We start from the raw sequence: 22,699 nt of genomic DNA, 5'->3' as shown, positions 1-22,699 counted from the left end.
CGTGCTCCGGTCTGTGCAGGGGCCTCTCTACAGAGACTTCACCACGGAGCGATGGGGCTGAGCTGATTCTCAGCCAGGATTTGCAAAGTGTAGCAGAACAATGAACAAAATGGACAAGCTGGGAAAATTGAGACTGGTCAGTTACACCTGAAGAGATGACTAGACAAGAGGAATTGGGGTACAAAGTGCAGACTTTTAATGGTAGTCACAGACAGATGGTTACAGGACCATGTCTTTTAGAGCAGTACAACCACTGTAGTGTTGTAGTTAGGCTTACGGTAAGTAAGTTTTTCAGTGTTTTACTTTCTTGCCATACAGGTTTGCTGTAGTGCAGGCATTTTTACAAATTTGTTACATAGTCAATCTGTTATACCGACATTCTAATAAAAATACAAATATTTTAGGTAACGCCACCTCAGTATTTTGAGAGATCTGCCGGGAACAGCGTTGTAGGTTCACCATTGACACCAAGACGAGTAAACGAGGTTCGTGCTGAAACTGGAGGACTAGGAAAAGGTGAGACTTTTCTAAGCACAACATACTTACACATTTTAAATTTAAAAATTAAAGCCATGGTCTTAAGTGTTGTACAGCAAGGCAACTGCTTTAATGTTAACTGCAAACACAGTTGCAAATTCTGTTTCTATTGCAACTCATATAGTTAAGCCAGTCTTCTAAGAATGATGTGTTCATTATGTAAGTGTGAATAAAATACAATTCTGATAGTGTTTTCTTACATACATGAACAGCATGTATGTATGTATGTATACATGTGTGTCTGTTAAGTACCACTTACACATGCACACTGGAAAAATGAAATGTAATGTATTAACTTTGAAAAATATTAAACACAGCATTATTTGAGATTAAGTCATCTCTAAAAGCAGTCTGTAAGCCACAAATGTAGACATAAGAAATTTTTAAGAATGTTTCCCGAAGAGCTTTGCATGATATATTTGGGTTCTCATTTCTGTCACTGTATAATCAGGGATTATACAACAAGAGTTATATGCGTGTGTGTGTGTGTGTGTGGCTTTTTAATCCACAGGCCTTTCATCCTCTCCGACTACCCTGTATGACAGATACAGCTCTCCTACAGCCAACCCAACACGGAGAAGACTGTTTGCTGATAACGATAATACCTCTGACAGCGGGACTCCAGTAAGAGTTTCCCAGCAGCCTGTGGTAAACCCGGTGCCTGTGCAGAACATGAGTCCCGAAGCCATGTCGGTGACTCCGGTGCCCGGCCAGACACTGGTGACAGTGGCAACTGCCACCGTAACCGCCAATAATGGGCAAACAGTGACAATACCAGTACAAGGTGAGAGAAAAGCTACTCTAGAATTCTTCAGACTTGTTCCATCAGAGTCTTAGTGCACAGTAAGGGGGAGAGGAGGGAAAGTATGCTGTGGAGAAAAAAGTATGTTTAAAGGTTCAGAATTGGGAAAAATTGTTTGACTAGATGAGCAGAATTTGGAGACAGAAGACATGCAGCACAAGGCTGTTCTGACTGCCAACACCTACTGGATAAAACAGTTCTTTCAGTAAGCCTTCCTTCCTGCACTGGCATGGGATGAAAGCTGCAGTAGTGTGAGAACAACTTGGTTCAATTTCATTATCTTCTCATCTCCTTACGGTGGAAAGTCCAAAGTCTTTTGGTGAAACGATGTCATAGTTAATACGTGAAATATATAGTTATGGTTAAGCAACCTATAATTACTGAATTCCTTAGGAAAAACAAAATCAAAATGACGGAAACACCCACCTCGCCACCTTGCTCTTATTTCAGACTCTTTCTCTGAAATTGCAGGTATAGCCAATGAAAATGGAGGGATAACCTTCTTCCCAGTCCAAGTCAATGTAGGTACCCAGCCTCAGGCTGTGCCTGGTCCCATCCAGCCTCTCAGTGCCCAGACTCTGGCTGGAGCCCTGAACACTCAGATGACCGGGGCGACCCTGCAGCTGCCCGGGCAGTTAATCGTGCCGCAGCTCTCGCCGGGAGAGCAGAGACAAGCCCAGCAAGTCAGCACTGCCGCAACCAGCAGGCCTCGGAAGATGGGCTCGCTTTCACTCTTCTTTAGAAAGGTACTTCTCAGTCTAGTTTGTGCTTTGCTTAGTTTTCAGTGATTTCTTTTTAAATACGTACTTACTGTTGGTAATAATGAGAGAATATTCCATTTCAATGTTAATCTGTACCCTCTGCCGGTTCATACACGTACCCGAGGAGTAGTTTTCCTATGCAGGCAATTTCTCACTAGCGAAGGAGCAGGCTGTCACCACTGCTGTCACATCGTGAGTTGCGAGGTAGATGGTGTGCTTGGCCAGCTGGTCCATTTAAAGTACTTTAAGGAAAGAAATTCACTTTGGAGGCATTCTGGCTTGTTCAGCACAGTGGTTTCTAGAGGCTGTGCAGTGCCCTTCCTGCAGTCAGGGCAACTCGCAGTTTAAGCTTCAAGCAAATATTTTCTTAGCGTCAGTACCAGTACTGAGAACGTCTGTGTCCTGTAAGCAAAAGTTATTAACAAATAAAAGTTATTAACAAATAGTAGAGGCTGTGCAGTGCCCTTCCTGCAGTCAGGGCAACTCACAGTTTAAGCTTCAAGCAAATATTTTCTTAGCGTCAGTACCAGTACTGAGAACGTCTGTGTCCTGTAAGCAAAAGAGTTACAAATAGTTATTCTCTGGGCTTGGCGTGTGCACAAGTTCCACAAGGTGTGCAGGCCAGAACGACGCTGCAGCTGGGTAAGAGCAGCAGCACTGCCATGGCCCTGAGCTCAGCCTCCATTTCCACAGGTGTATCACTTAGCCAGCGTTCGTCTGAGAGATCTCTGTGTCAAACTTGACATACCCGATGAGCTGCGGAAAAAGGTCTGGACGTGTTTTGAGTATTCCTTGGTGCACTGCCCTGAAATCATGATGGATCGACATTTGGATCAGCTGCTGATGTGTGCCGTCTACGTCATGGCTAAGGTGAGGTGTGGCTACAGATCAAACACACACAACTTCTTTAAGATTTAATATTCCAAAGTTTACAATTCCTCAGAAACATCGAAATCCAAAAACACCACACAGAACCATCACCAAACAAACGCAAAAAACCCACAGAAAATCTATTAACCTTTCCTCTTTGTCTCCTCTTAGGTTACTAAGGAAGATCGATCGTTTCAGAACATAATGCGCTGCTATCGGACACAACCGCAAGCCAAGAGTCACGTAAGCACAGTCACTATTAGACGATGTGGTATCCACTTCATTAAATGCCTTAGTTCTATTTTAGGAATGGATCACTTTCGGAAGTAACATTTAGTATTCAGTGAAGCAGTCTGTGAGCCGTTTTGCCCCAAAGAGAACAGTCGTACCCAAAATCCTGCACTCCTGAAAGCTTTGTTTGCTAAGCTATACATAAAATAGAAATTATTTTTACTTAAAGCCTAAGGAGTCAGTATCTGTTAGATAACACTCCTCTTAGAAGGCTGTATTTTCCCCTGCAAGAAGCAATTTGATACCACAGTGAAGTTTCTAAAACGCAGATACATGGTGCACGCTACATAACTGCTCATCGAACCATCCTGCCTTTCTTGTGCCTCCTCCCTCTTTTTCCCTGCAGGTTTATCGGAGTGTCCTGATAAAAGGCAGGAGACGACGGCGCCGCTCTGGCAGCAGCGATAGCAGCAGCCAGCAGAACTCACCCACAGACAGGAGTAAAGAGAGAAACAAAGAAATAAGTGAGTGATTTCACATGTTTGTTGTTAATTTCATTAGCCAAACAGCATGAAGTAAGAGTTGCCCCACCCCAAATAGTTCCTTCTTTGGTAAACGTGGACACAGTTAAGAGTATATTGATAACATTTTAGACTTGCTGTAACTCCAGCCTGGTATTACACCCACTTGGACAGTTTCAAATCTATTGCCGCATGTGCTGAAGAGTTTACCATGAAGGCTGGCCTCAGCGCAGAGAGCTCAGTTTGCACACCAGAGAACACATCCTTGTAGAGCGATAGGAAGTCGGAGCTTGTCCGTGTCCCAGCTCTGCTTTTACTTCTCCCAGTCACGGAGCTGCAGCAGTTCCGTTCGCAGCAGCTGGCTGTCCTCAGAGACAGCACCTGTTCCGGCGTACCTGACATCCCTGAAGATTCTCTCCTTGATATTTGAACTGACACATTTTAGATTAACTTCTAAGTGATGCTGTGTATTACTACCAGCAGCTTTCAAGATATTTAATTGATGATAGTATAAACTATAGATACTGTTTTCTGTAGCAGGGAGGGGAGGAGAAAACAGATACTGCATCTTCCCACATTAAACCAGCAGGAAGTATTACCAAGCCGAGCAGTTCTACTACAAGCTGGAAAAGGCTACCGTTCCTTATTTGAAATTGTGCCAGCTGGCATCAAGAAAAAGCTACTCTTAAAGTAGAGCACAAATGCCTGAAAAATGGAGGTTTTGCTCCCTTTATGTTGTGATGAAACTCAGCGTACACAGAAAAGCCACCTGCAGTTTATCCAGTTAGAGATCAGCTGTGTTTCTGTACTCAGCAGTTCGTTGGTCTTTAACATGATGCTGCTTTTCCGTAAGGGAAGAAGATGCAAAGGGAACAAAAGCAGCATCGCTACTGTTGACACCAGCTTGGCGAGGACTCTGCTGCAATGTGAAGGCCTGCAGCCGAGGCTCAGGGGGAGAGGGAGGGCTGTGCGGGGCCGGTGTAAAGGCGCGATTGCTCTTCCCCTCGCAGCCAGCCGCGACTCCAGCCCCGTGATGCGATCCAGCAGCACCCTGCCCGTGCCGCACCCCAACAGCGCGCCCCCCACGCCCACCCGCCTGACGGGCGCCAACAGCGACACCGAGGAGGAGGAGCGAGGGGACCTTATACAGTTCTATAACAACGTCTACATTGAGCAGATTAAAGACTTTGCCCTGAAGTACACTTCAAATGCAGTAAGTGAACCTCTGTGCTTTTCGTTAGGAACTAGCTCTTTTTTACTGTACATGCAGTGCAGTACTCTGCCAACCTCCCTGTAAGCAAGTGCAAGGGATTTTCTATTTGTGACAATAATTTCACCTCAAGGACATGCTCTGCTGCTAAAATACCAAGTACTTCTGATGCCTGCTTGCTGTTTTCTCCTGCATGAAACACACAGCACTGAGCAGCACTATCCACCAGCCTCAGACAGGGTTAGAAAAGTAAACTCAAAAAAATACTAATCTGATGTAATATCATGACAAAACCTGCGTCTGTTCTAAATAAGTACAGTATGACATTAGTGGAAAAAAACCTGAACTGTGTTTAGGGTAACCAACTCCCAAAAGTCTTACTGGAGCACCGCCTGGGATCAGACACCAACTATTGGGTGATTTTCACTTTCTTTTGAGCAGATTGATTCTCCTCCGCTCTCGCCCTACCCTTTTGTGAGGATCAGCTCCCCTCGCAGAGTTCAGCTTTCCCAGAACCACCCGCTGTACATCTCGCCACACAAAAATGAGTCTGCTCTCTCTCCTCGAGAGAAAATATTCTATTATTTCAGCAGCAGCCCATCTAAGGTGAGACTAGAGTGTTTTCGTTTGCTTTTACAAATCCTGCCCTTTCTTTTTGGCTGTGAAAACAGACACAACTGTGCAACACACCTGTCTGTTCACACTATCTAACATACTTTCAGACTGTCAGTTCAGGTATCTAAGAAGCTGTAAAGCAATCAGGTGTCCAAGCTCAAAAAGAACATTAAGTACAGTCACATAATCTTCTCTACCTAGTGGGGAAAAAGTCCTCCAAATGGCAAATGGCCTTACCAGGTGAATCCTGTCATCTCTGGTCACCGAGAATGAAGCAGAGTCTTCCCAGAGAAGCATCTTCATTTGAGATAGGAATTATCGCATCGGTGGTGCAGGACAGCAGTCCTAACGTGGATGGAAAGGCCTTTCAACATGACACGCATTGACACAAGCAGCTTGCTGGAGTCTGAGTAACACACTAGCATTTTCTAGTAACGGACAGACTAGTACAGTGATTAAAAAGGTTGGTCTGTCACAGGAGGTGCTCTGTGCGGTACAGATCTCCAGAAATAAAGCATATGTAATCCTGTTGTAATGCAGTTAACAAAAAGTTCACTTTGTATTTTTGTAGTCACAGTAACGAGAGATAATTCCACCTTTTTGTCCCTCTCCTCTCTCCAGAGGCTAAAGGAAATTAACAGCATGGTTAGAACTGGAGAAACTCCAACAAAGAAGAGAGGCATTCTCTTAGAAGATGGTACCGAAGCACCAGCCAAGCGAATCTGCCAGGAGAACCACACGGCTCTGCTACGACGATTGCAAGATGTGGCCAACGACAGAGGCTCTCACTGAGCTGTTGCCTCGCTGCTGCCCAGCCCCTCGCACGGAGCCGCCAGCAGCCAGCCCAGCCTCCTCCCGGCTCACACCCAGCCCCAGCCAGCCTGCGCCGAGTCTGGTCGCCGAGCCTTGGGCCTGGTCGGGGAGGGGCCGGAGGAGCAGCTCCCACAGCGAGGATGCCCTCCAAAGCTGCCTGCCTCCGCGCTCGGCTTTGGCCTTGCACAGGCCTTGAACCCCTGCGCTCTGAGCAGCCCCTCAGGCTGTTCCATCAGTGCTTTCCTGTTCTCATCTTCAGCCTCACGAGTGCTGCGCCAAGGTAATCACAGCCAACGCAATCTTGTTTTTTTACAATAACGTCACGTCCTCCACAAAAAAAATTACTTATGTGTAATTTCCTAGCAAAGTCCAGTTCTGGTTGGAAAGGGAAGATGGGAATAACCTTTTTAAGCCCTGAAGGAAGCTGTCTTGAGTCGCTTCTTTCCATCTTCAGGATGTTCCATGTGCCCCTGAAAACCACATTATTTTGCTTTAATGCTTGGGCACCTTGTTGTACAAAGGTAGATAATTTTGTTTATGCATTGTTTTTAGCTGTGCAATGTTTAAAAGTGAACTCACGTTCAAAAGGTGGCACTTTTGGTAGGGCTGTGAAGCATTTTTTTTAAGGCAGATTACTTTTGCTGTATATTTGCAATGGCACTTTCTAAATGTGAATATTTTTTTTCAAAGGCTGACTTCAGACGTCTTTCTGTATTGAAGCAATTTGACTTTTGTATTTATTTTCAAATTGACATCCCGTAGCTGCCCTCTTCAGCAAGTAACATTAAGAATTCAGTCTCACTTGATGTACATGCAGTAATGAATGCAGGAAGCGAGGGACGTTTGCTTTTTTCAAGGAATTTTATACGCTTGTAATGTTTCTTCAGATAGCTTTTCTTGGGAGTCAGGGCCTGGCCACCTCACTTACTCAGCAGAAGGCCGGTGGTGTCCCTCTCTCAACACTTATATGTAGCTTTTTCCTATGTTTATAAAGAACACGGCTTTGGGGGGTGGGGTGGGGCTGTTTTTGTGGCTTTTTTAATGGACTAAATCAGGCTGCCTGGGAGAAATCTCTCCCCTACTAACAAGATAAAAAAATGGTGCATATATTAGACTTAGTAGTTGATTTCATTTAAACTAGTTACCAGACTTACTAGGAAGGCATTAAACATTCTAACACTCAGTACCAAATACCAATTTTCTCCTTTTCAGTGACGTAACTGAGGATAGTGGTGGTGGTCATGTGAAATACAGTGCACACACATTCTAGAAGTTTATCTAATGAAGCAAAAGCTTTGTGTTTTCAGTCAGTCCTGCGCCTCTGAATAATGGGAAGGTGAGAACTTATTGCCATTGTAAGTTCAATAAAATTTTTTAAAAAGCATGTTTCATTCTTACCTGCATAACAAGAAGGCCGAAGTGAGAAATTGTGTAGATGTTTCTGTAAAAAATATTTATGAAACCGTCAGACAATTCTTGTTACTCTGTACCATTTACGTTACTTTGTATGAAAATATTGCAAGTGTATTTTTCAATAAAGAATTTATAAACTCACAAGTTTGTGTGAAAAAAGCATGGCATAGACAAAGCTAAAAACACTTTGTAGCTCTCCAACAGTAGGCTTGACTGCTTAGCGCAAAAAGAAAATATCCAAATGCTCATAGAGCTGGGCAGGGTCGCCAAGGCACATGATACACCTGAGACTGCAAGAACTTCAGTGTTGTGGTTCATGGTTTAAAAAAAAATAATAAAAATTGTAGTTACTAGTGACACAACAAGAAAAAGGACTTACTCTTGCCTCGGTTTAGTCCTCGTGTTTGCTCTAAATGTGTTTCCTTCTCGCGGTGCTGCTGCAGAGGAGGGCGGCTGGCCAGGCGACACCTCCAGCGAGGGCCCTGAAACAGAAAAGCCCACCGTCGGTCTGCGTCACAGGGCTTTCAGGAGGAGATTTCCCATTTTAATCCAACAAAAGCAGTTATTTTCTTACACACTAGCCTATGTTCTCGTGCTTGAACTAAGTTAGGGAAATTTGTCAGAATTTGTAAGTACAGTGTTAAGGACTGTTCTGGAGCCAAGTTCTGTATTTTTACAGCAAAACTATGTGCTTGTTTTCCCCTGCATTTTTTTACCTATTTACCTCTCATTTCTACCCCTTTCTGAAACCAAGTTGTTTAGTAACCCTCAGCTGTAAATAATAAGTGGTGCATTTATAATTAGTTCTTTGAAACAAATGATAAGACAAGCTACTTTAACAGGAGTGTTCAAAAGGGAAAAAAAATCTAGTATGTAAATGATTTTAAAAGGAACTTTCAGCTTCAGAATATTTCTTTCAAGACTCGGAAGACAACAGCTGGGTTGGAAGGAACCTATAACAATCCTGCAGTCCAACTGCAACCATTACTGTTTAAGGCCACTAGCAGAAGTCATAGTTCTCCTTCTGAATTGCAAAGATGATACTCAGAAATGCCCTCTTTACCAAAGTCTTGGCAGGAACTTAAATTGGTTTTCGTTAAATGATATACCTGTACTAGGAAGGATGACAGCTAAATGCTGGAGAAAAGGATTTGATTGCAATGGTATCATCTCAGTACTCATTTGCCTACCTTGATCCTGGAACAGCTTCTTTTAATAGACAAATCCGATTAGAGAAAGACGTCGTTAGTGTTCTCTTCCCTTTCTCAATCTGAGGGATAAAAAAAAACCAAAACCAATTCAGATTTATCATTCCATGCTAAGCAAAATTCCACTTTCTTTAAATAATTTTCAGCAAACTGCTATTAGCAAGATTAATCTTAGAAGAATCCAACTTGCAACACCTACAGAAGTCTGTAACAGCTCAAAGAGAAGCAAAACGTACTCAATAACCATCATTTTACCACATCATTCCTTCTCATTGTTTTTACTAACTGTGGCGTTTTCTAAACCCCAGCAAAACTGGATAAATAAAACAGCAGCAGGAACCTCTGACCTGACACCAGGTGACACCCAGCAGGATCAGCTCTGTAATTAACACTCCTGCACCCAGCGCCACCTGCCCGTGGGGATCCTACACGGTGGGAATTAAGTCTGGTGTGTACCCTGCTGCGGCAGAGGTGAAAAAGCATCCCAAGATTAGAAGGGATTAAACCTCTATGCAAGTCCTTCACTTAAGTGGCTTATGAAACTTGCAAGTCAGTGATTTATTATAAAGGTTTCTGAATAGTCATAAATAAAGAGGAACTCTCACATTCCTGTCTAACGCTCCAGTTCTGTCTCCCTGCCAGCTGGTACAGCGAGCATGCTCAGTCACAACATGAGGCTTATTTCCTGCTTCACACCCAGGGTCCTTTAACTAAACTCCTCTAATGCTAAATCTGAAGCATTTAAATTTCCGTTTCAGCCTTCATAAGAAAACCATAAGAGAAATAACAGCAGCAACAACTTCGTGTTCACAGTAGCAACACTCCAAGCCAGTGCAGTAGCCCTCACAACATTTTTCTACACACTTCCCTTAAAAAGCTCACAGCACCCCTTTCCAGGCAAAACACGCTCAGCTTCCAGCTCGGTTCCTCCATTTCTGTTTTCTATCACAAACTCTGAACAGGCATTTGACAGTTGCAAGGCACCTGCAACTCCTCATAACCTGCCACATGCCCGAAACACGCGGGAGGCCAACAGGGGCGCTGATGCCACGCGAGGAGGAAGCTGAGGCGGGCAGCGACAGGCAGCCAGCTCCTCTCTCTCTGGACCGCACTGCCAGGCGCTGCCAGGCTGGTCCCTTCACAAGTTTTTACAAGCCCAACGCCACAGTAAAGCCCACGTCAGTGAGCTGTGCCATGCTCCATCCCCGAGACCTCCCTAGCAGAAAAGGCCTACTGAAAGCAAGCTGCTCAGCAGCCGCGTCATGCTCAAATAAATCCATGTACCTGATCGAAAGGTGAGCAGCCAGGGGCACGTGACAAGGAGGATGGAGTGAAATTGAACAAATGCGTATTTAGGATTAACAAAATAAATCTCTCCCCTAGAAGGCAAGCAATAAAAGCCAGAAACACTATGAAGGAATTTATTTTTTAAAGCCGCAAGTCAGCTGCACAAGAATCAAGGTAAAAAAAGCTTAACAAAATAAATATTTTCCAAATACTAAGCTAGTTGTAAAGTCAGCCACTCCCCAGTCCCAGAAGCAGTCTGATTAATGCACGAGACATCAGCTGTGGCTGCTGCCAAGGTTCCTCCATGTGCTGTGCCACACACCGACCCCCTTCCACAGGCACAGAAGTGCTGGGGAAAGTGCAAGCCAGACGTGAGCTACTTCCTGCACAAACCACCCCTAACAGTACAAATTTCAAGGCACGGGATTAGATAAGAGCTATTAAGAAAGATGTCTAAAAGCACTGGAGGGATCTGATCTAAATCAGAGCGAGAGAACAGCTGAACTCCTGCCCAAGCTATGCAGAGAAACGCCACTCCCATGGGCACTGCCTTCAGGTCTGCAAGACGGCAAGCACGGGAAAACAAAACATGCCCAACAACCTCGGCGCACGCTTGAGAACAAGAGGATCTTCAGACAGTTCCCTTCCTCAACCGAAGTCTATGCGCACAAACACTCAAGGCCTTTGCTTCTACCAAGTATTCCAGAAGTACTTGAGGCAGAAAACAACTGGATCCCACTCTAGAGCCACTGTTACAGCCCTGTCCTGCACTACCTATGAGCTTTTTTCCCGGTACAAGAGGAGGGAGACACTGGCTGACCCACCACCACCTTCCACTCTCCCTCCCTCCCTCCGTCCCTCTCAGAGGAGCAGATCAGTAACAAGATCACTCACCCTTTGCACGAGAGCTGGACGTGGTCTTTGATCTCTTCAGCAAAAATCCCAGGGAGAGGCAGACACGTCAGTGTTGGGAAATGAAGCCCGGAGTCTGCGCAGAGCTGCAGAGCTGCGTGAGGCACACGGGGCAGCACACGGCCACACGGGCCCAGCAGGTGCTGCCACACCCCCTCACCCTGGAGCCCCAGGCAACACGTTGCACCTGAGAGCAAGTACTCACAGCCTCCCAGCCCATGGCTTTCCCCCATTCTGAGGAGGTGGGACAGGCAGTTTCCATGGTTGCCAATACAGAGTAAAAATTACATTCTTTACTTTGAAAGACTGAAAAATTAAGTTTCAACCCCCCTTTTTACACTGGCAGTAGTTTCCTGGTCACTGAATCAGGAGGACTGGAGCAGAGAAGCACCAAGGACCCAGCGACTCGTTCCTTCGCTCACACAGGAGGATAACGACACACGCAGGTGCACACTCTCTCTCAGTTACTCACCAGCGTTTCAAGAGCCAGCTGCAGCACTGAGCAGCCTCTCTAGGTTTGTGTTTCATCTCACTTTCCCATGGCAGGCAAGGAAGAGAGGGAAGGACAGAAAGTCCTTCTGCACGTGTCCTCACAGAATCGAATTTACTCTGAATTAACTGTACTACAAAAGCTACACCAATTCACAGACATCTCACCCAGTGATTGACTCAACTTCGACAAAAACATCCTTTTGGAAGATCTGCACTCAATCATTTTCAATAGTTTACAAAAAAACCCAGCAAACCAACAAACACCCACATCTACCTAGTGCAATTAAAGCTATTTAATATGTTTAAATCATGACCAGAGCCTGCCACAGCCTTCTGTTTCCACAGACCCATACTTCACATAGTGTGGCGAGAGCTTTCAGAAAGCCAAAGGCAATAGTTCACTTGCAAAACCCTCGTTCAGCAGCACCCACTTGGTAAGTTCTGCTTAGAATTCCTCTTACTTGAACTTCAGACTTGTTTAGGAAGGAGCCACTCATAATTAAATTATATGTTTCTTATTAAACTAATGGAGAAACTAAGGTTTAGAAAGAACATTTTAGCATTTAGTCAAGAACCCAGGTCCTGTAACAGACACTGTATAAGGTGAGGGGAGTTAGAGGGATTCCAAAAAATGCACCTTTTTCTGCACTTCCTTCTGTGTCTTAAAGAGGATCCTTGCTCTCCACATACCCTCTGCATTCTTCTGTCTAAAGAGAGATTCCAGCAGTGTTAGAGACACTCCAGGCAGCCCCAGGAAATTATGCAGCTCAAAGGCAGAAGCTTTAAAAGGCTTAAAGCAACATTATGCAGTAAAATTTCAGCATTACCTAAAACAGAGTAAGTACTTGTTTTATACAGTGTCAAGTGCTGCATGGAAACCACTCAAGTCATCCTTAACAGTCCATTAAATTAATTGTTCGGTATACGACAGCACATTACTTGTGAAGTCTTTGTCTGCTTCCCTAAGAGCTACGAAGTTGTTCTCAAAGGGAACAGGGTAAGGTTGTTACACGACAAATGGATTTAGCTTGTCATACAAAAATGAAAGAAAAAACACAACCACAAAAACCAAAACGCGCACCACTCCCCAGCCCATCGCATTTCTCTACAAAGTCACTACTACTCCCCAGCAGGCAGCAGGGTTTGCATTAATGCCATCAGCACACGGAGCTGAAGAAAAAGCAGCCCAGCTGTACGGGGCCAACATCGTAGCTTGCGATAGGAAAACGCTGTTAGGCAAGGATAAGGCGTTACGGTGGGCTACGGCATTAGGACAACTCTCCTAAAAAATAACAGATTCTGTCCCGAGCCCACACACGCTTTAGAAAAGTTTTCCTGTACGAGGAATAAAACCGCATTTAACCAGTCTCTTCAGCACAGCACCTCCTGTAGCACTGTTAGCACCTGAGGACACAAGCAGGCGTGTACGTATGGAGCCAGGCGCTCCCGTTCCGCTCCAGCCTTTGCTAATGGCTACAATACAGACAAACAGAGGGACAAAAGCTAGATCATGGTTTCTTTTTATTTTAAGATGTCACTATTAACACACATTAGTCAAGCTATCCTAAGCAATCCCCTAGACACCTAGGGAATCTAAAATTCTCTACCATTTTATTAGCTCAAGAGACCACCTTTAAAAGTCTTGATTTTAGTGTTTATATAGTAAAAGTCTACCACGCCTGACATTCTGCTATCACCCTGTCAGACTAATGTGCACTTTAGTGACAATATCCATTTACAAATCAATAATACATCATACATCATCCCCAGCTTTACCTCTGGAAAGTGCTAAATGGAGTCAATGAACCGTCTATTTACAATTTCAAATCCTAATATATTTACAATAGAAACCAAAGTATTTAAAACCATTAAATATAGTGTTTAACTCTGCTATATTAGTTTACATGAACACAGCTTACCTCTGGCATCACATTTCTGATGCTAATATTCCTGCCAGTAATTTAAGTTTTTTTAAAAAAAATTGCTATTCCTGGAGGGAAAAAAATAAAAGCTTAAAAACCAACCCAAAACCTCCAGGCATTTCAGAGCCCTGAGGAATTACCCACCCTAGACAGTCTTCAGGTAGAAGTACTGCAGTGCTCAAGAGAGACTTCCAAACTTCAGGCAAGCCTTTAAAACCTAATGCATATGTAAAACATTAAGAGTCAGTAATCCACTGAACAGGTTTACGGAGTCACTGCTACCATTCAGTTTTTACTAATCCGCAGTCAAGAAGGAAACTGCTGCTTTGCTGCTTTTCCCTCTGTCTCTGTCACTTCCCTCCACCCCCAGAAAGTGTTTTGTGCACCATCGTCCGGAACAGTTAAGTAGGCATCGTCTTCTCTTCTTTGCTGAAAGGCTGAACTGAGCCAGGCTTTACCCATGACAGGCCAGAAACATGCATGCTTTTGCAGTGCTGATCTTCTGGCTTCTTCTAGGCATAAGAAAGTTAAAGTCAGAATTATCAGATACCTCCAACCCTCTTAAGTCCCTCCCCATCCCCTGCACCTTTGGCAAATACAAGCCCATGAGAGGCTCAGATCGCTTCCCCTCCTCGGGAACAGGAAAAGGGCTATTGGGTTAACTTCTGTGAACATGTGTGGCATCTGCAGAACTACCCTGACGTTACAGGGGAGTATGACTTAGTTCACACACTGCTGCCCTATCCTACCGTAAAGATTAAAAGACACTCTTTGAACGGTGCTATAGGCTCATCAGTTCACCCAGACGCCAACTATATCAAACAGGGAATGACACATCAAGTTCCAGAAAGCGGTAATTACGCGAGTAGGCTCTGTCAGGCAAAAGGCTTCCCATAGTCTGACAAAGTAAATTAAATCAAAGTAAATTAAGACAAAAAAGCAGCAAACTACACACCAATTAAGTCAAAGTAACTTAAGACAAAAAAACAGGAAGCTACACCATGGCTCTAGTGCAAGGAGCCCAAGTCGGTAACTGAAACATTCAGAGTGCATTTCCTTGCCAATTTGGCAAAGCTGCCAGCGACCATTCCAGGCTCCCCAGGCACTGCAAGTGGATTGACTTGCTATGCCACTCAGTGCAGACTCGGATTTGCTGTGTGCCAGCTCTTGTCAAGTGCAAAGAAATAGTTATATAAAAAAAACCCACCACAAAATCCAAAGCAACAACAAAAAACCCCACTTCCCCAAAACCAAAGGTGTTGCTCAAGTGAAAGCTCTATGAACCAACTCACTCTGGCTGTGTCTGCTCTGTGGCAGAAGTAACTCTAAGATTTGTTCATGTTGTCTTATTAGAAATCAGCAGCATTAAAGATGTGAGCAAGGTACTCTCCTTGTGCCACTTCAGAAAGTTCGGAATGAAAAGAAAGTCCCGAAGCTTTGATTCCGTAATGAAAGATCTCTCAACAGAAGAGAGGAAAGAAGTCGGGGACTGTCAGGTTACTCAGAAGTAGTAACGGCTACAAGTGCAGGACAAGCAGCAGGCAGTCAGCAAATCTCTCCCTTCCTCTCCTTCCTCCCCTGAACAAAAGAAAATCTGCCAAGTGTGCCAACAATTGTACTAAAAAAGCTTTCTAGCTGGCTAAATGATTAATTGCTTAACACACTGAAGCTAGAACAGTGACATAACTCCTTCGTTAGGAGGCCAAATCAGTATCAGCACACCTGCTGATCCAAAACAGGGGTGGAACACAGTCTGTGTCATAGACATTCAGCACAAACAGAGAGAGAAACTTTCTTCCCTTACCAGGCAATAAACCCTTACTCTAGTGAGCGTGTGGACTTTGCACGTACCTTCTGAGTCAACATCTTCTCTCTAGCTTCATCATGGATAGCTGGATTCCATGGAGAAAAGCTATGGAGAAAGCATGGTTATCTCTTACTCTGCATTTTTGCAAACTACAGCACAGACAGTAAAACGCAGCAGTTTTCCTTCATTTAGTTTGTTGCATTCCAGGTAAACTACAAGTCTACTAACTACTTCTCGGTGTTAAAATATGCGGTTAAAAACTAAATTCACATTGGCACAGATCTTAGCAAACAAAAATGAAAACCCAAGCAGTTCTTGTTGAAATGAGAACTAGAATTCAGCAGGTGTTACATGAAGTACTGCCCATATTCCCCATGGAACTGACTGCTCCATTCCCCATGCAGTCAAGCTTAAAAGTATTTGAGAAGCACGACCAAAGCTACAGTCAAGCAAACTGAATTCAGGAAAGCCCAAAAGCAGTATTTACTCCATGGGTATCTCTACTTAAGTGAGCTGGGGTGGTTTAGGGCTTTGTTTTTTGTTTGTCTGGAGGTTTGTTCCTTTGTTTGGGGGTTTGCTGGAATTTTTCTAAGGCTCGGTTGCTTAGTGAAAAAACAGCAAACACAAGTCTCTGGTTATAGTTAAGAATCACTCAAGTGAAGGTGGGAATATCCAGTGTACTGCTATAAATGTAAGAGAAGACAGGTCAGTCAAACTCGCAGAAGCTTCAAATCAACAACTATACAAAAGCTGTTCTTGAAACATTAGGACATGGTGAATGTGCTAATGGTACTCACATGATTGCATAGGGATCCTCTATTTTGGGCTGATCAAATAAATGACTGCTGCATAGTTTGACACTGTCCACCACTTTACTTTTGAACAGCTGAATATCTTTTTCATACCTGCAAGAGAGAAGTAAGTAATGTTAAGTAACGGCAGGGAGGCACAGGTTTGCTCTGGAAGCACGACAGACTTGGCAAAGCCTCATCATCAGTTCCTAGTGCAACCAACTCTGGAGGTAGCAACCACGAACTGATAAGCAATTTTACAAAGGTCTTGTTTCTTCAAGTCAACGCAAAAAAATCTCTTAAGAGAACACTTCTATACGCATGGAAGATACTTACAGCACTGCAGCCTCAGGGTTCAGAGGACTAGTTGTATCAATCTTGTAGAAGACTCTGCGAGCATACATTAGGACTTGCCATATGTGATTATGATTTCGTCTAAAAAGAAGAAAACGTAATGAAGATAGGAACAAACGTCTTTCAAATTATCCATCAGAAAGCTACCACTAACCTCCATTTCGCAAATGCTCTTTTCACATCCAGTTCACCAGATAAAGGATCTACTAGTGGATGGAAGACAGGCAGATCAAAAACCAAGCGCTGCATTAGAAAAAAAAAATCTCATTAGGGCAATTTCAATCCTAATAGGACAAGGGGTAATGCTTTTAAACAAAAAGAAAGTAGATTTAGACTAGATATAAGGAAGAAATTTTTTACAATGACGGTGGTGAAACACCAGCACAGGTTGCCCAGCAGGGTGGTAGAAGCCCCATCCCCAAAAAACCGTCCAGGGGTCTGGCTGGACTGGCTCTGAGCAACCTGATGTGGTTACAGATATCCCTGCAGGGAGGCTGGACTAGGTGACCTTTAAAGTTCCCTTCCAGCCCAAACCATTCTATGGTGATGCTAAAAACACTGGGTGAAGGTCAGTCAGCTTCCAAATTAATTGTTACTGTGTTAAAAGACAGCAACCTGAAGCTATTTATACCAACTGTGAAAGGGTAACCCAACACCCATGTTACATGCAGGGTCTTGTCCTCTCTCACATACTTATCACCAAATCAGGAAACTAATCCAGCTCACTGCACAGGCACTGCAGCCACCACAGGTAATAATATCAGATAAGATCAGATTAAAGGAGTTTTTCTGGTTTAGCTATTTGTGACTGAAAGCTTTTGAGATACTTGAGCTACAATCAATACCTTTTTTATCCTACGTGCTTTTAAGTAAACCATGCAGTGACACCACAGTGTCTCCAGCTCTGTACAGCTAGTTACCTCTGGTGTTCGTGCAATCTTCCAAAAGAAAATACAGTTTCAGTAGGAAGACTTTAAAGCCCTATGCTAGCAGAAGAATGATGGCTGTAAGAAAGGTATTAAAGTCTAATCTTTGAAAGAAACTGTTTCCCATTAGTTCTGCTCTTTTAAAGAGATAGCTTTACACAAAAGCAGGCAGCTTCCTGACACAGCAACTTGTTCTCAGCTACAGCAGTTACACGCGCCCGTCCCCCACCTTCCTCTTAAAGAAATTCGACCAAGAGGGAGAGGTGCTCTGCTCCGGAAAGCCAGGGTGCTACAAGATTTCTCTTTTTTTATTTCTGAATTGATGTAGTAACTCAGATACTTTTCCCTAAAGAGTGAAAGACAAAGCAGAGAGAGAAGGCAACACCCTACTATCTATCCATCCATCTATCCACTTCTCTCTTTGTTTCACAAACGTTCTACTCAAGTTCTTTTTGTTTCAGCGTAATTTAGAAGAGAGCCAGGCAAGAAATCCTGCAGTACCACAGCAAGCACAGCTGCCTGGATTTTATGTTCCATTATACCACTACTCAGAATTTGGATGCTTCTCTAAGGGTTTCAGTGTTAACTTCTTTGCTGAGGAAGTAGCAGATCAAGAGTTGAGGTTAAAAAAAATGGGTGATTACTTAATCCTGCAAGGCACCTAACCTCAGGAAATTCACTCTACACCAGTTTCAGTAATCAGAGTGACACGATTCCTCCACAGATGTTAGGAAACACGTACAAGACACTACAAATGAGCCCAGCCAACCGAACAAAACCAGTTCAAGGAAACGGAGCTAACTGGCATATTAGCTCTAACAAGAAGTCATACTGAAAACACCAGAAAACAAGAAAAACCCAACACATGCACAGCCACTTACCGGGCAGTCTCCATCTGGGTAATTATCAGGAATATAAACAGTAAATTTAAACACTCCATCCTGGTAGAGCCCATGTCTTATGAATATTACACCAAACCACACTGCGAGTAAGAAAGTTTGTGTAAGTGAAAGAATTGAAAAAAAAAAGAGTAAAAATACATACATATATATAAAAAATTCAAAAGTTAAGTGTAAACTTACTTAATGCTGATCGGTAAGATGGCTGCACGTAGACACCTGGCAATTTCTGTTTTACAACCAAGGTACTGCAATTAGAAACAGTATTTAGACTAGCGCCACAACCACACTAAAGCTCCAGCAAGCTGAGAGCAGCGAGCCCCGAGCGTACACCCAGCAGCGTAACAGCGGGCTGCTTCCACTTGCACTCATTTCCCAGGGGCAGGCTGCTCACAGGAGCAGGTGGCAGGAAACTAGCAAAGCCACATTCTTTCACTTTTGTTTTTCCTACCCCTCCACTTACACAGTTACGAAAAGTAAACATATTTTTCTCCTGATAAAACTGTAAGTAGAGAAACAGAAATAAATTATTATTATACTGACATTTAATGCATGTCAGTACCGAAATTTCCACTTCTCTACTGAATCCCCAGTTTCCAAGTAAAGCAGAAAAAACAAAATGTAATTAAGTAATTCTGAGTCAATTGTAGTTAATTCTGAGGTGTGACCAAACCCGACTTCAATTTTAAACAAGTAGTCTTTCAATTTTAGATGACACTATTCTGCAAGTCAAACAGAAATTACACTGGCAACTGACAGAAAGTAAAGAGAATAAAAAGAGCAGCCAAGAAGCAGGGCAGATTAGAGATCTGGAGCAAGTCTGTGTGTGTGAGTGATTCCAGGCATCTCATTAACAGGATGAACCAGGTCGTTTTCCCCAAATTGCACTTCTTTACTATTTCACTTGTGGTGATAATCCAGTCACAATCTTCAGTCATCAGTGACCAGCGCATCATGGAAAGAGTTTCTACCTCTCCCTTTGCCTTTTAGGAAAGTCCACTTTAAAATCAACGGTACTGCCAGGATAAAATATGCTGGTTTTACTATTTTTCAAATCAATGAGCACAAGAAGTTGCTAGTCAGTTTAGCCAGTTGTAGTTCTATGGTACAGAGATTCTACTGAACACTAGAAATGATAAACCAAATTAATCACTTCATAGGTTTTCCCATCACTTGGCATACAGGTCCATTAAATTTAACTCCACATGCTTGCACAAATAAACAATAATCTTAAAGCAAAATACTAACACAGTTCTCTGCTTCCAATTTTCATAATATTATTTCCCTAATAATGAATTTGTTAAACTAGAGGAGTTTACATTATGATACAAACATATTTCTGCATCCTGCAGAAGAAATACATCTTTCTTGAATTAAGAAGTCAGGGTTAGTTCCCTGAAATAAAAGAAAAAATTGTTTTGAGAGTTCTCACATTCAATGTAATGGTTAAATGCAAGACTTAGTGTTGCATAAGGACTCCAGGGACTTCACTCCAAAAGACACTACATACTTGAGAATCCAGTATGTCTACTACAGAGGAAGTCCCTTCAGCTTTGTAGTCCAAAAATGTTTATATAACTACGCAGTTTTGCAGACAAATAGCTTTGCATGCTCCCCCAGTAGCCTACAAATCACTGGATTGGATCAAATGCAACTGATCCAAAGAAAGATATTTAAATCACACCAACTCCTCCCTCATTAGTTTCATGTTAAATATCACTGTAAGACAGGAAAGAATATAGTCTTCCTAATACCCATTTAATAAGCCATATCAGGGAGCGTTCCAGTGTTCCACGTGACAGCTGAAGGAAGCTCCCACATCCTGACTCCATTAGACAGGACCATGCATTCATACCCGTCTTCCCACTAGACATCCGCTTGCTTCTATTTTAACACTTGTTTCAAAAATTTGGTCCTTCTGACCAAAAAGCCATCAGGGTAACTGGTCAGGATGCCTGAACCCAACATGACTTCACCACTGAGAAATGTAACACTTTAGAGAATGACATCTAAACACACCCTTTATAATCTCATTTTCCTCTCTGTCTTCCTCAAGAGATAGAGACTGCTACTCCAAAAAAAGAATTCTGAGGCATTTAAGTTTTACTGCCTTCCTCAAGGACTGTGGCAGAGACACCATGCAAGAACTAGATCCCTGTATGTGTTTTTTTTCCCCACCGAAGTGTAATTCCAGTGACCTAAAAAAGACCAAAAAAGCAAAAACCTACAATTCTGCAAGCAGGGAATATTCCAAATAAAAAGGCCCATAAGAAGCATGTGTTCCATTTGTCGACTGGGATGATGCGGCAGGTGAAGCAGGCTTGGTTATTGGCACAGCATTCTTTGGAATAGAAGGCAACTGTTTCTTAGTAGACGCTCGCAGAGGACTGGTTCGCAGCTCTCCACTCAAAGTTTTCTCTTCGGCGTCAGGTCTCTATTAAATTAAAAGAGAACCACGAGATTGCAGGCCGTATCACATTTCGTAAGCATTTAGCATGTGAACATATTTTAACACAGTTTTAACCTAACCTTGCTAATTACAAGTTTGGCCAATGAAACGTATCTTTCAGCGTTCTATTGCTTGCGGGTCGGGGGACATGGGTGATGTCTCTTTGCTTCTAGACAGACTTTTATTCAAGCAGACCTGGCCTACAAATACAAAAGTGTGCAATGCTGGATAGGAAATCTTCAGATTAGGACAAATGCTTAAGGAGGCTTATATTTATTTAGAAATCGGAACCAGATAGTATACAACATCAGCTTAGAAGTCAATCTATTTCTAGCACACAGAGTGCATCAGATAAATCATTTCTACTGACAAGCATCCTCGTGATCTAGACTTCAAAGCGTCTTTAATAGTAGTGTAGTAAAGCTGAGATGAAATTAGAACTTTCATGTACTTCACTTCCTGCCTGTGCTTGAGACACCAATGCCTCCCTTGGAACTGACTCCCACCGTGAGAGAATCACTATTTGACAGTAGCATCAAGTTTAAATAGTTCTGCTACAGTAAACTTCTTATGCCTGTGCTATCTTGTATGAAAAAAAAAACGAAGAAACAAACAAAAAACCTTTTCTACTTAACTGGTCACGGTTACGCTGTTGGCCAACGCTGTAGTACGTACAGACCTCAACATCCTTCTGTCGACTGCCAAGACAAACCTGCACGCTCCATGGCCTGCGATGAGGCTCGCTGTCGTAACTAAAGGCCTGACGGCAGCTATGGCTCTGAAGAGGCTGAGACTTGAACTAGCAGCAATACCTACGTCACAAGCCTCATGAACAAACTTACAGAATTTGCCCTAGCACTGAACACCTGAGGAGCAACTAACCCTAGCATTATGCTTTTATCATTGCCACAGTCTAATGTAGCCATAGATTTATGGAGGCAGTTTTGTCACTGCACACACAATATTTGGCTGAGCTCTATAAAAGACAGTAAACAAATGTCCTAAGAAATAAGTTTGAACAAATTTGTTCATCCTTCCTACTTAAAGACGCTTCAGATAAGAAAAATCAACAAATTCTGGGGTAGACTCCATCCATAGGCACGTTCCAGTTAATGCAGCTCAAAGCTGGCTTATGCTTTTATCGAAGATGATCACAACCCCCCAATTGCATTTGTAGATCATCTGACGGTCTTTTTGAGAACAGCTACCGCCCCTCAGCACACGTTAACACCTTATGGTATCCACCCATTAACTACCTTGCGCACAGAACCTGTAGACATGCTCCAGAAAGGGTTCATAACGTGTATTCCAAACAAAATTCGGCAACTTTTCAGTGTCTTCAGAGTGTCTTCAAGCTTCTCTGGTTTATAACCTGCAAAATACATATTAGAATGAATATGTATTCTAACACATAAACAACACTCAATATACAAACAGGATTCAAATCTAATTCTGCAACTAACTTTGTATTTCTGTAACTTCAAAAGAAGACCTCTTGTAGGTAAGACTAACAATAGTTAAAATTTCCAAAGCTCTATTATGTATTAGACTCCAGGACAATTTTTGCATGTGAATCCCTGCCTTCTTTCTGCTAGAAAGATTCTGCATTCTACATTTTGTCTTGTCAACTGGAAAAAAAAGACCATCTGTCAAGGAAGATCCCCCACGCATGCAAATATTAAAGTTATCACCTCACCATTTTGGTCCAGCACCAGACCGTACTACAACAGCTTACTCTTGTAGCAAGGCTAAGTTGTCCCTCGCACACACTGCTGACTTGGCATGTGTCTGAAGCGCTCCAGCTTAAAAAAAAATCAACCACCTCTGCCATTCCCAGTGAAAGAGATGATCCTCCCATTGAGTTTGCGTCATGTATGTG

The 22,699-nt window shown here is 43.1% G+C and overlaps 2 protein-coding genes across 3 annotated transcripts; one reads left to right on the top strand and one right to left on the bottom strand.

Moving 5' to 3' along the window:
- Positions 1-404: 404 nt before the first annotated feature.
- On the top strand, positions 405-6,339 carry RBL2 (retinoblastoma-like 2; the record flags this gene model as incomplete). Its single annotated transcript, XM_009870213.1, has 9 exons — positions 405-516; positions 1,049-1,321; positions 1,811-2,085; positions 2,794-2,970; positions 3,142-3,213; positions 3,608-3,725; positions 4,733-4,935; positions 5,374-5,538; positions 6,169-6,339. Coding segments are annotated over 9 exons (1,566 nt in total), but the record flags the coding sequence as incomplete, so codon positions are not given.
- A 6,837-nt stretch (positions 6,340-13,176) lies between these two features.
- Positions 13,177-22,186, bottom strand: AKTIP (AKT interacting protein). Of its 2 annotated transcripts, none has more exons than XM_009870211.1 (9): positions 22,077-22,186; positions 20,600-20,805; positions 18,555-18,619; positions 18,354-18,454; positions 16,701-16,789; positions 16,529-16,627; positions 16,199-16,306; positions 15,446-15,506; positions 13,177-14,106 (listed from the first exon to the last, which is right to left on the bottom strand). In XM_009870211.1, exons 1-9 carry the CDS (start codon positions 22,116-22,118, stop codon positions 13,996-13,998), a joined length of 882 nt encoding a protein of 293 aa, XP_009868513.1. In that variant the 5' UTR covers positions 22,119-22,186; the 3' UTR covers positions 13,177-13,995. The 2 variants fall into 2 exon arrangements, with proteins under 2 accessions (XP_009868513.1, XP_009868514.1); XM_009870212.1 differs by having other exon boundaries at positions 13,177-14,103.
- Positions 22,187-22,699: the final 513 nt, after the last annotated feature.

Source organism: Apaloderma vittatum, unplaced genomic scaffold (assembly GCF_000703405.1).
Source record: "Apaloderma vittatum isolate BGI_N311 unplaced genomic scaffold, ASM70340v1 scaffold38545, whole genome shotgun sequence".
Taxonomy (NCBI): Eukaryota; Metazoa; Chordata; class Aves; order Trogoniformes; family Trogonidae; genus Apaloderma; species Apaloderma vittatum.
The sequence above is the reverse complement of the archived record's forward strand: the minus strand, read 5'-3'. Positions and strand labels throughout refer to the sequence as shown.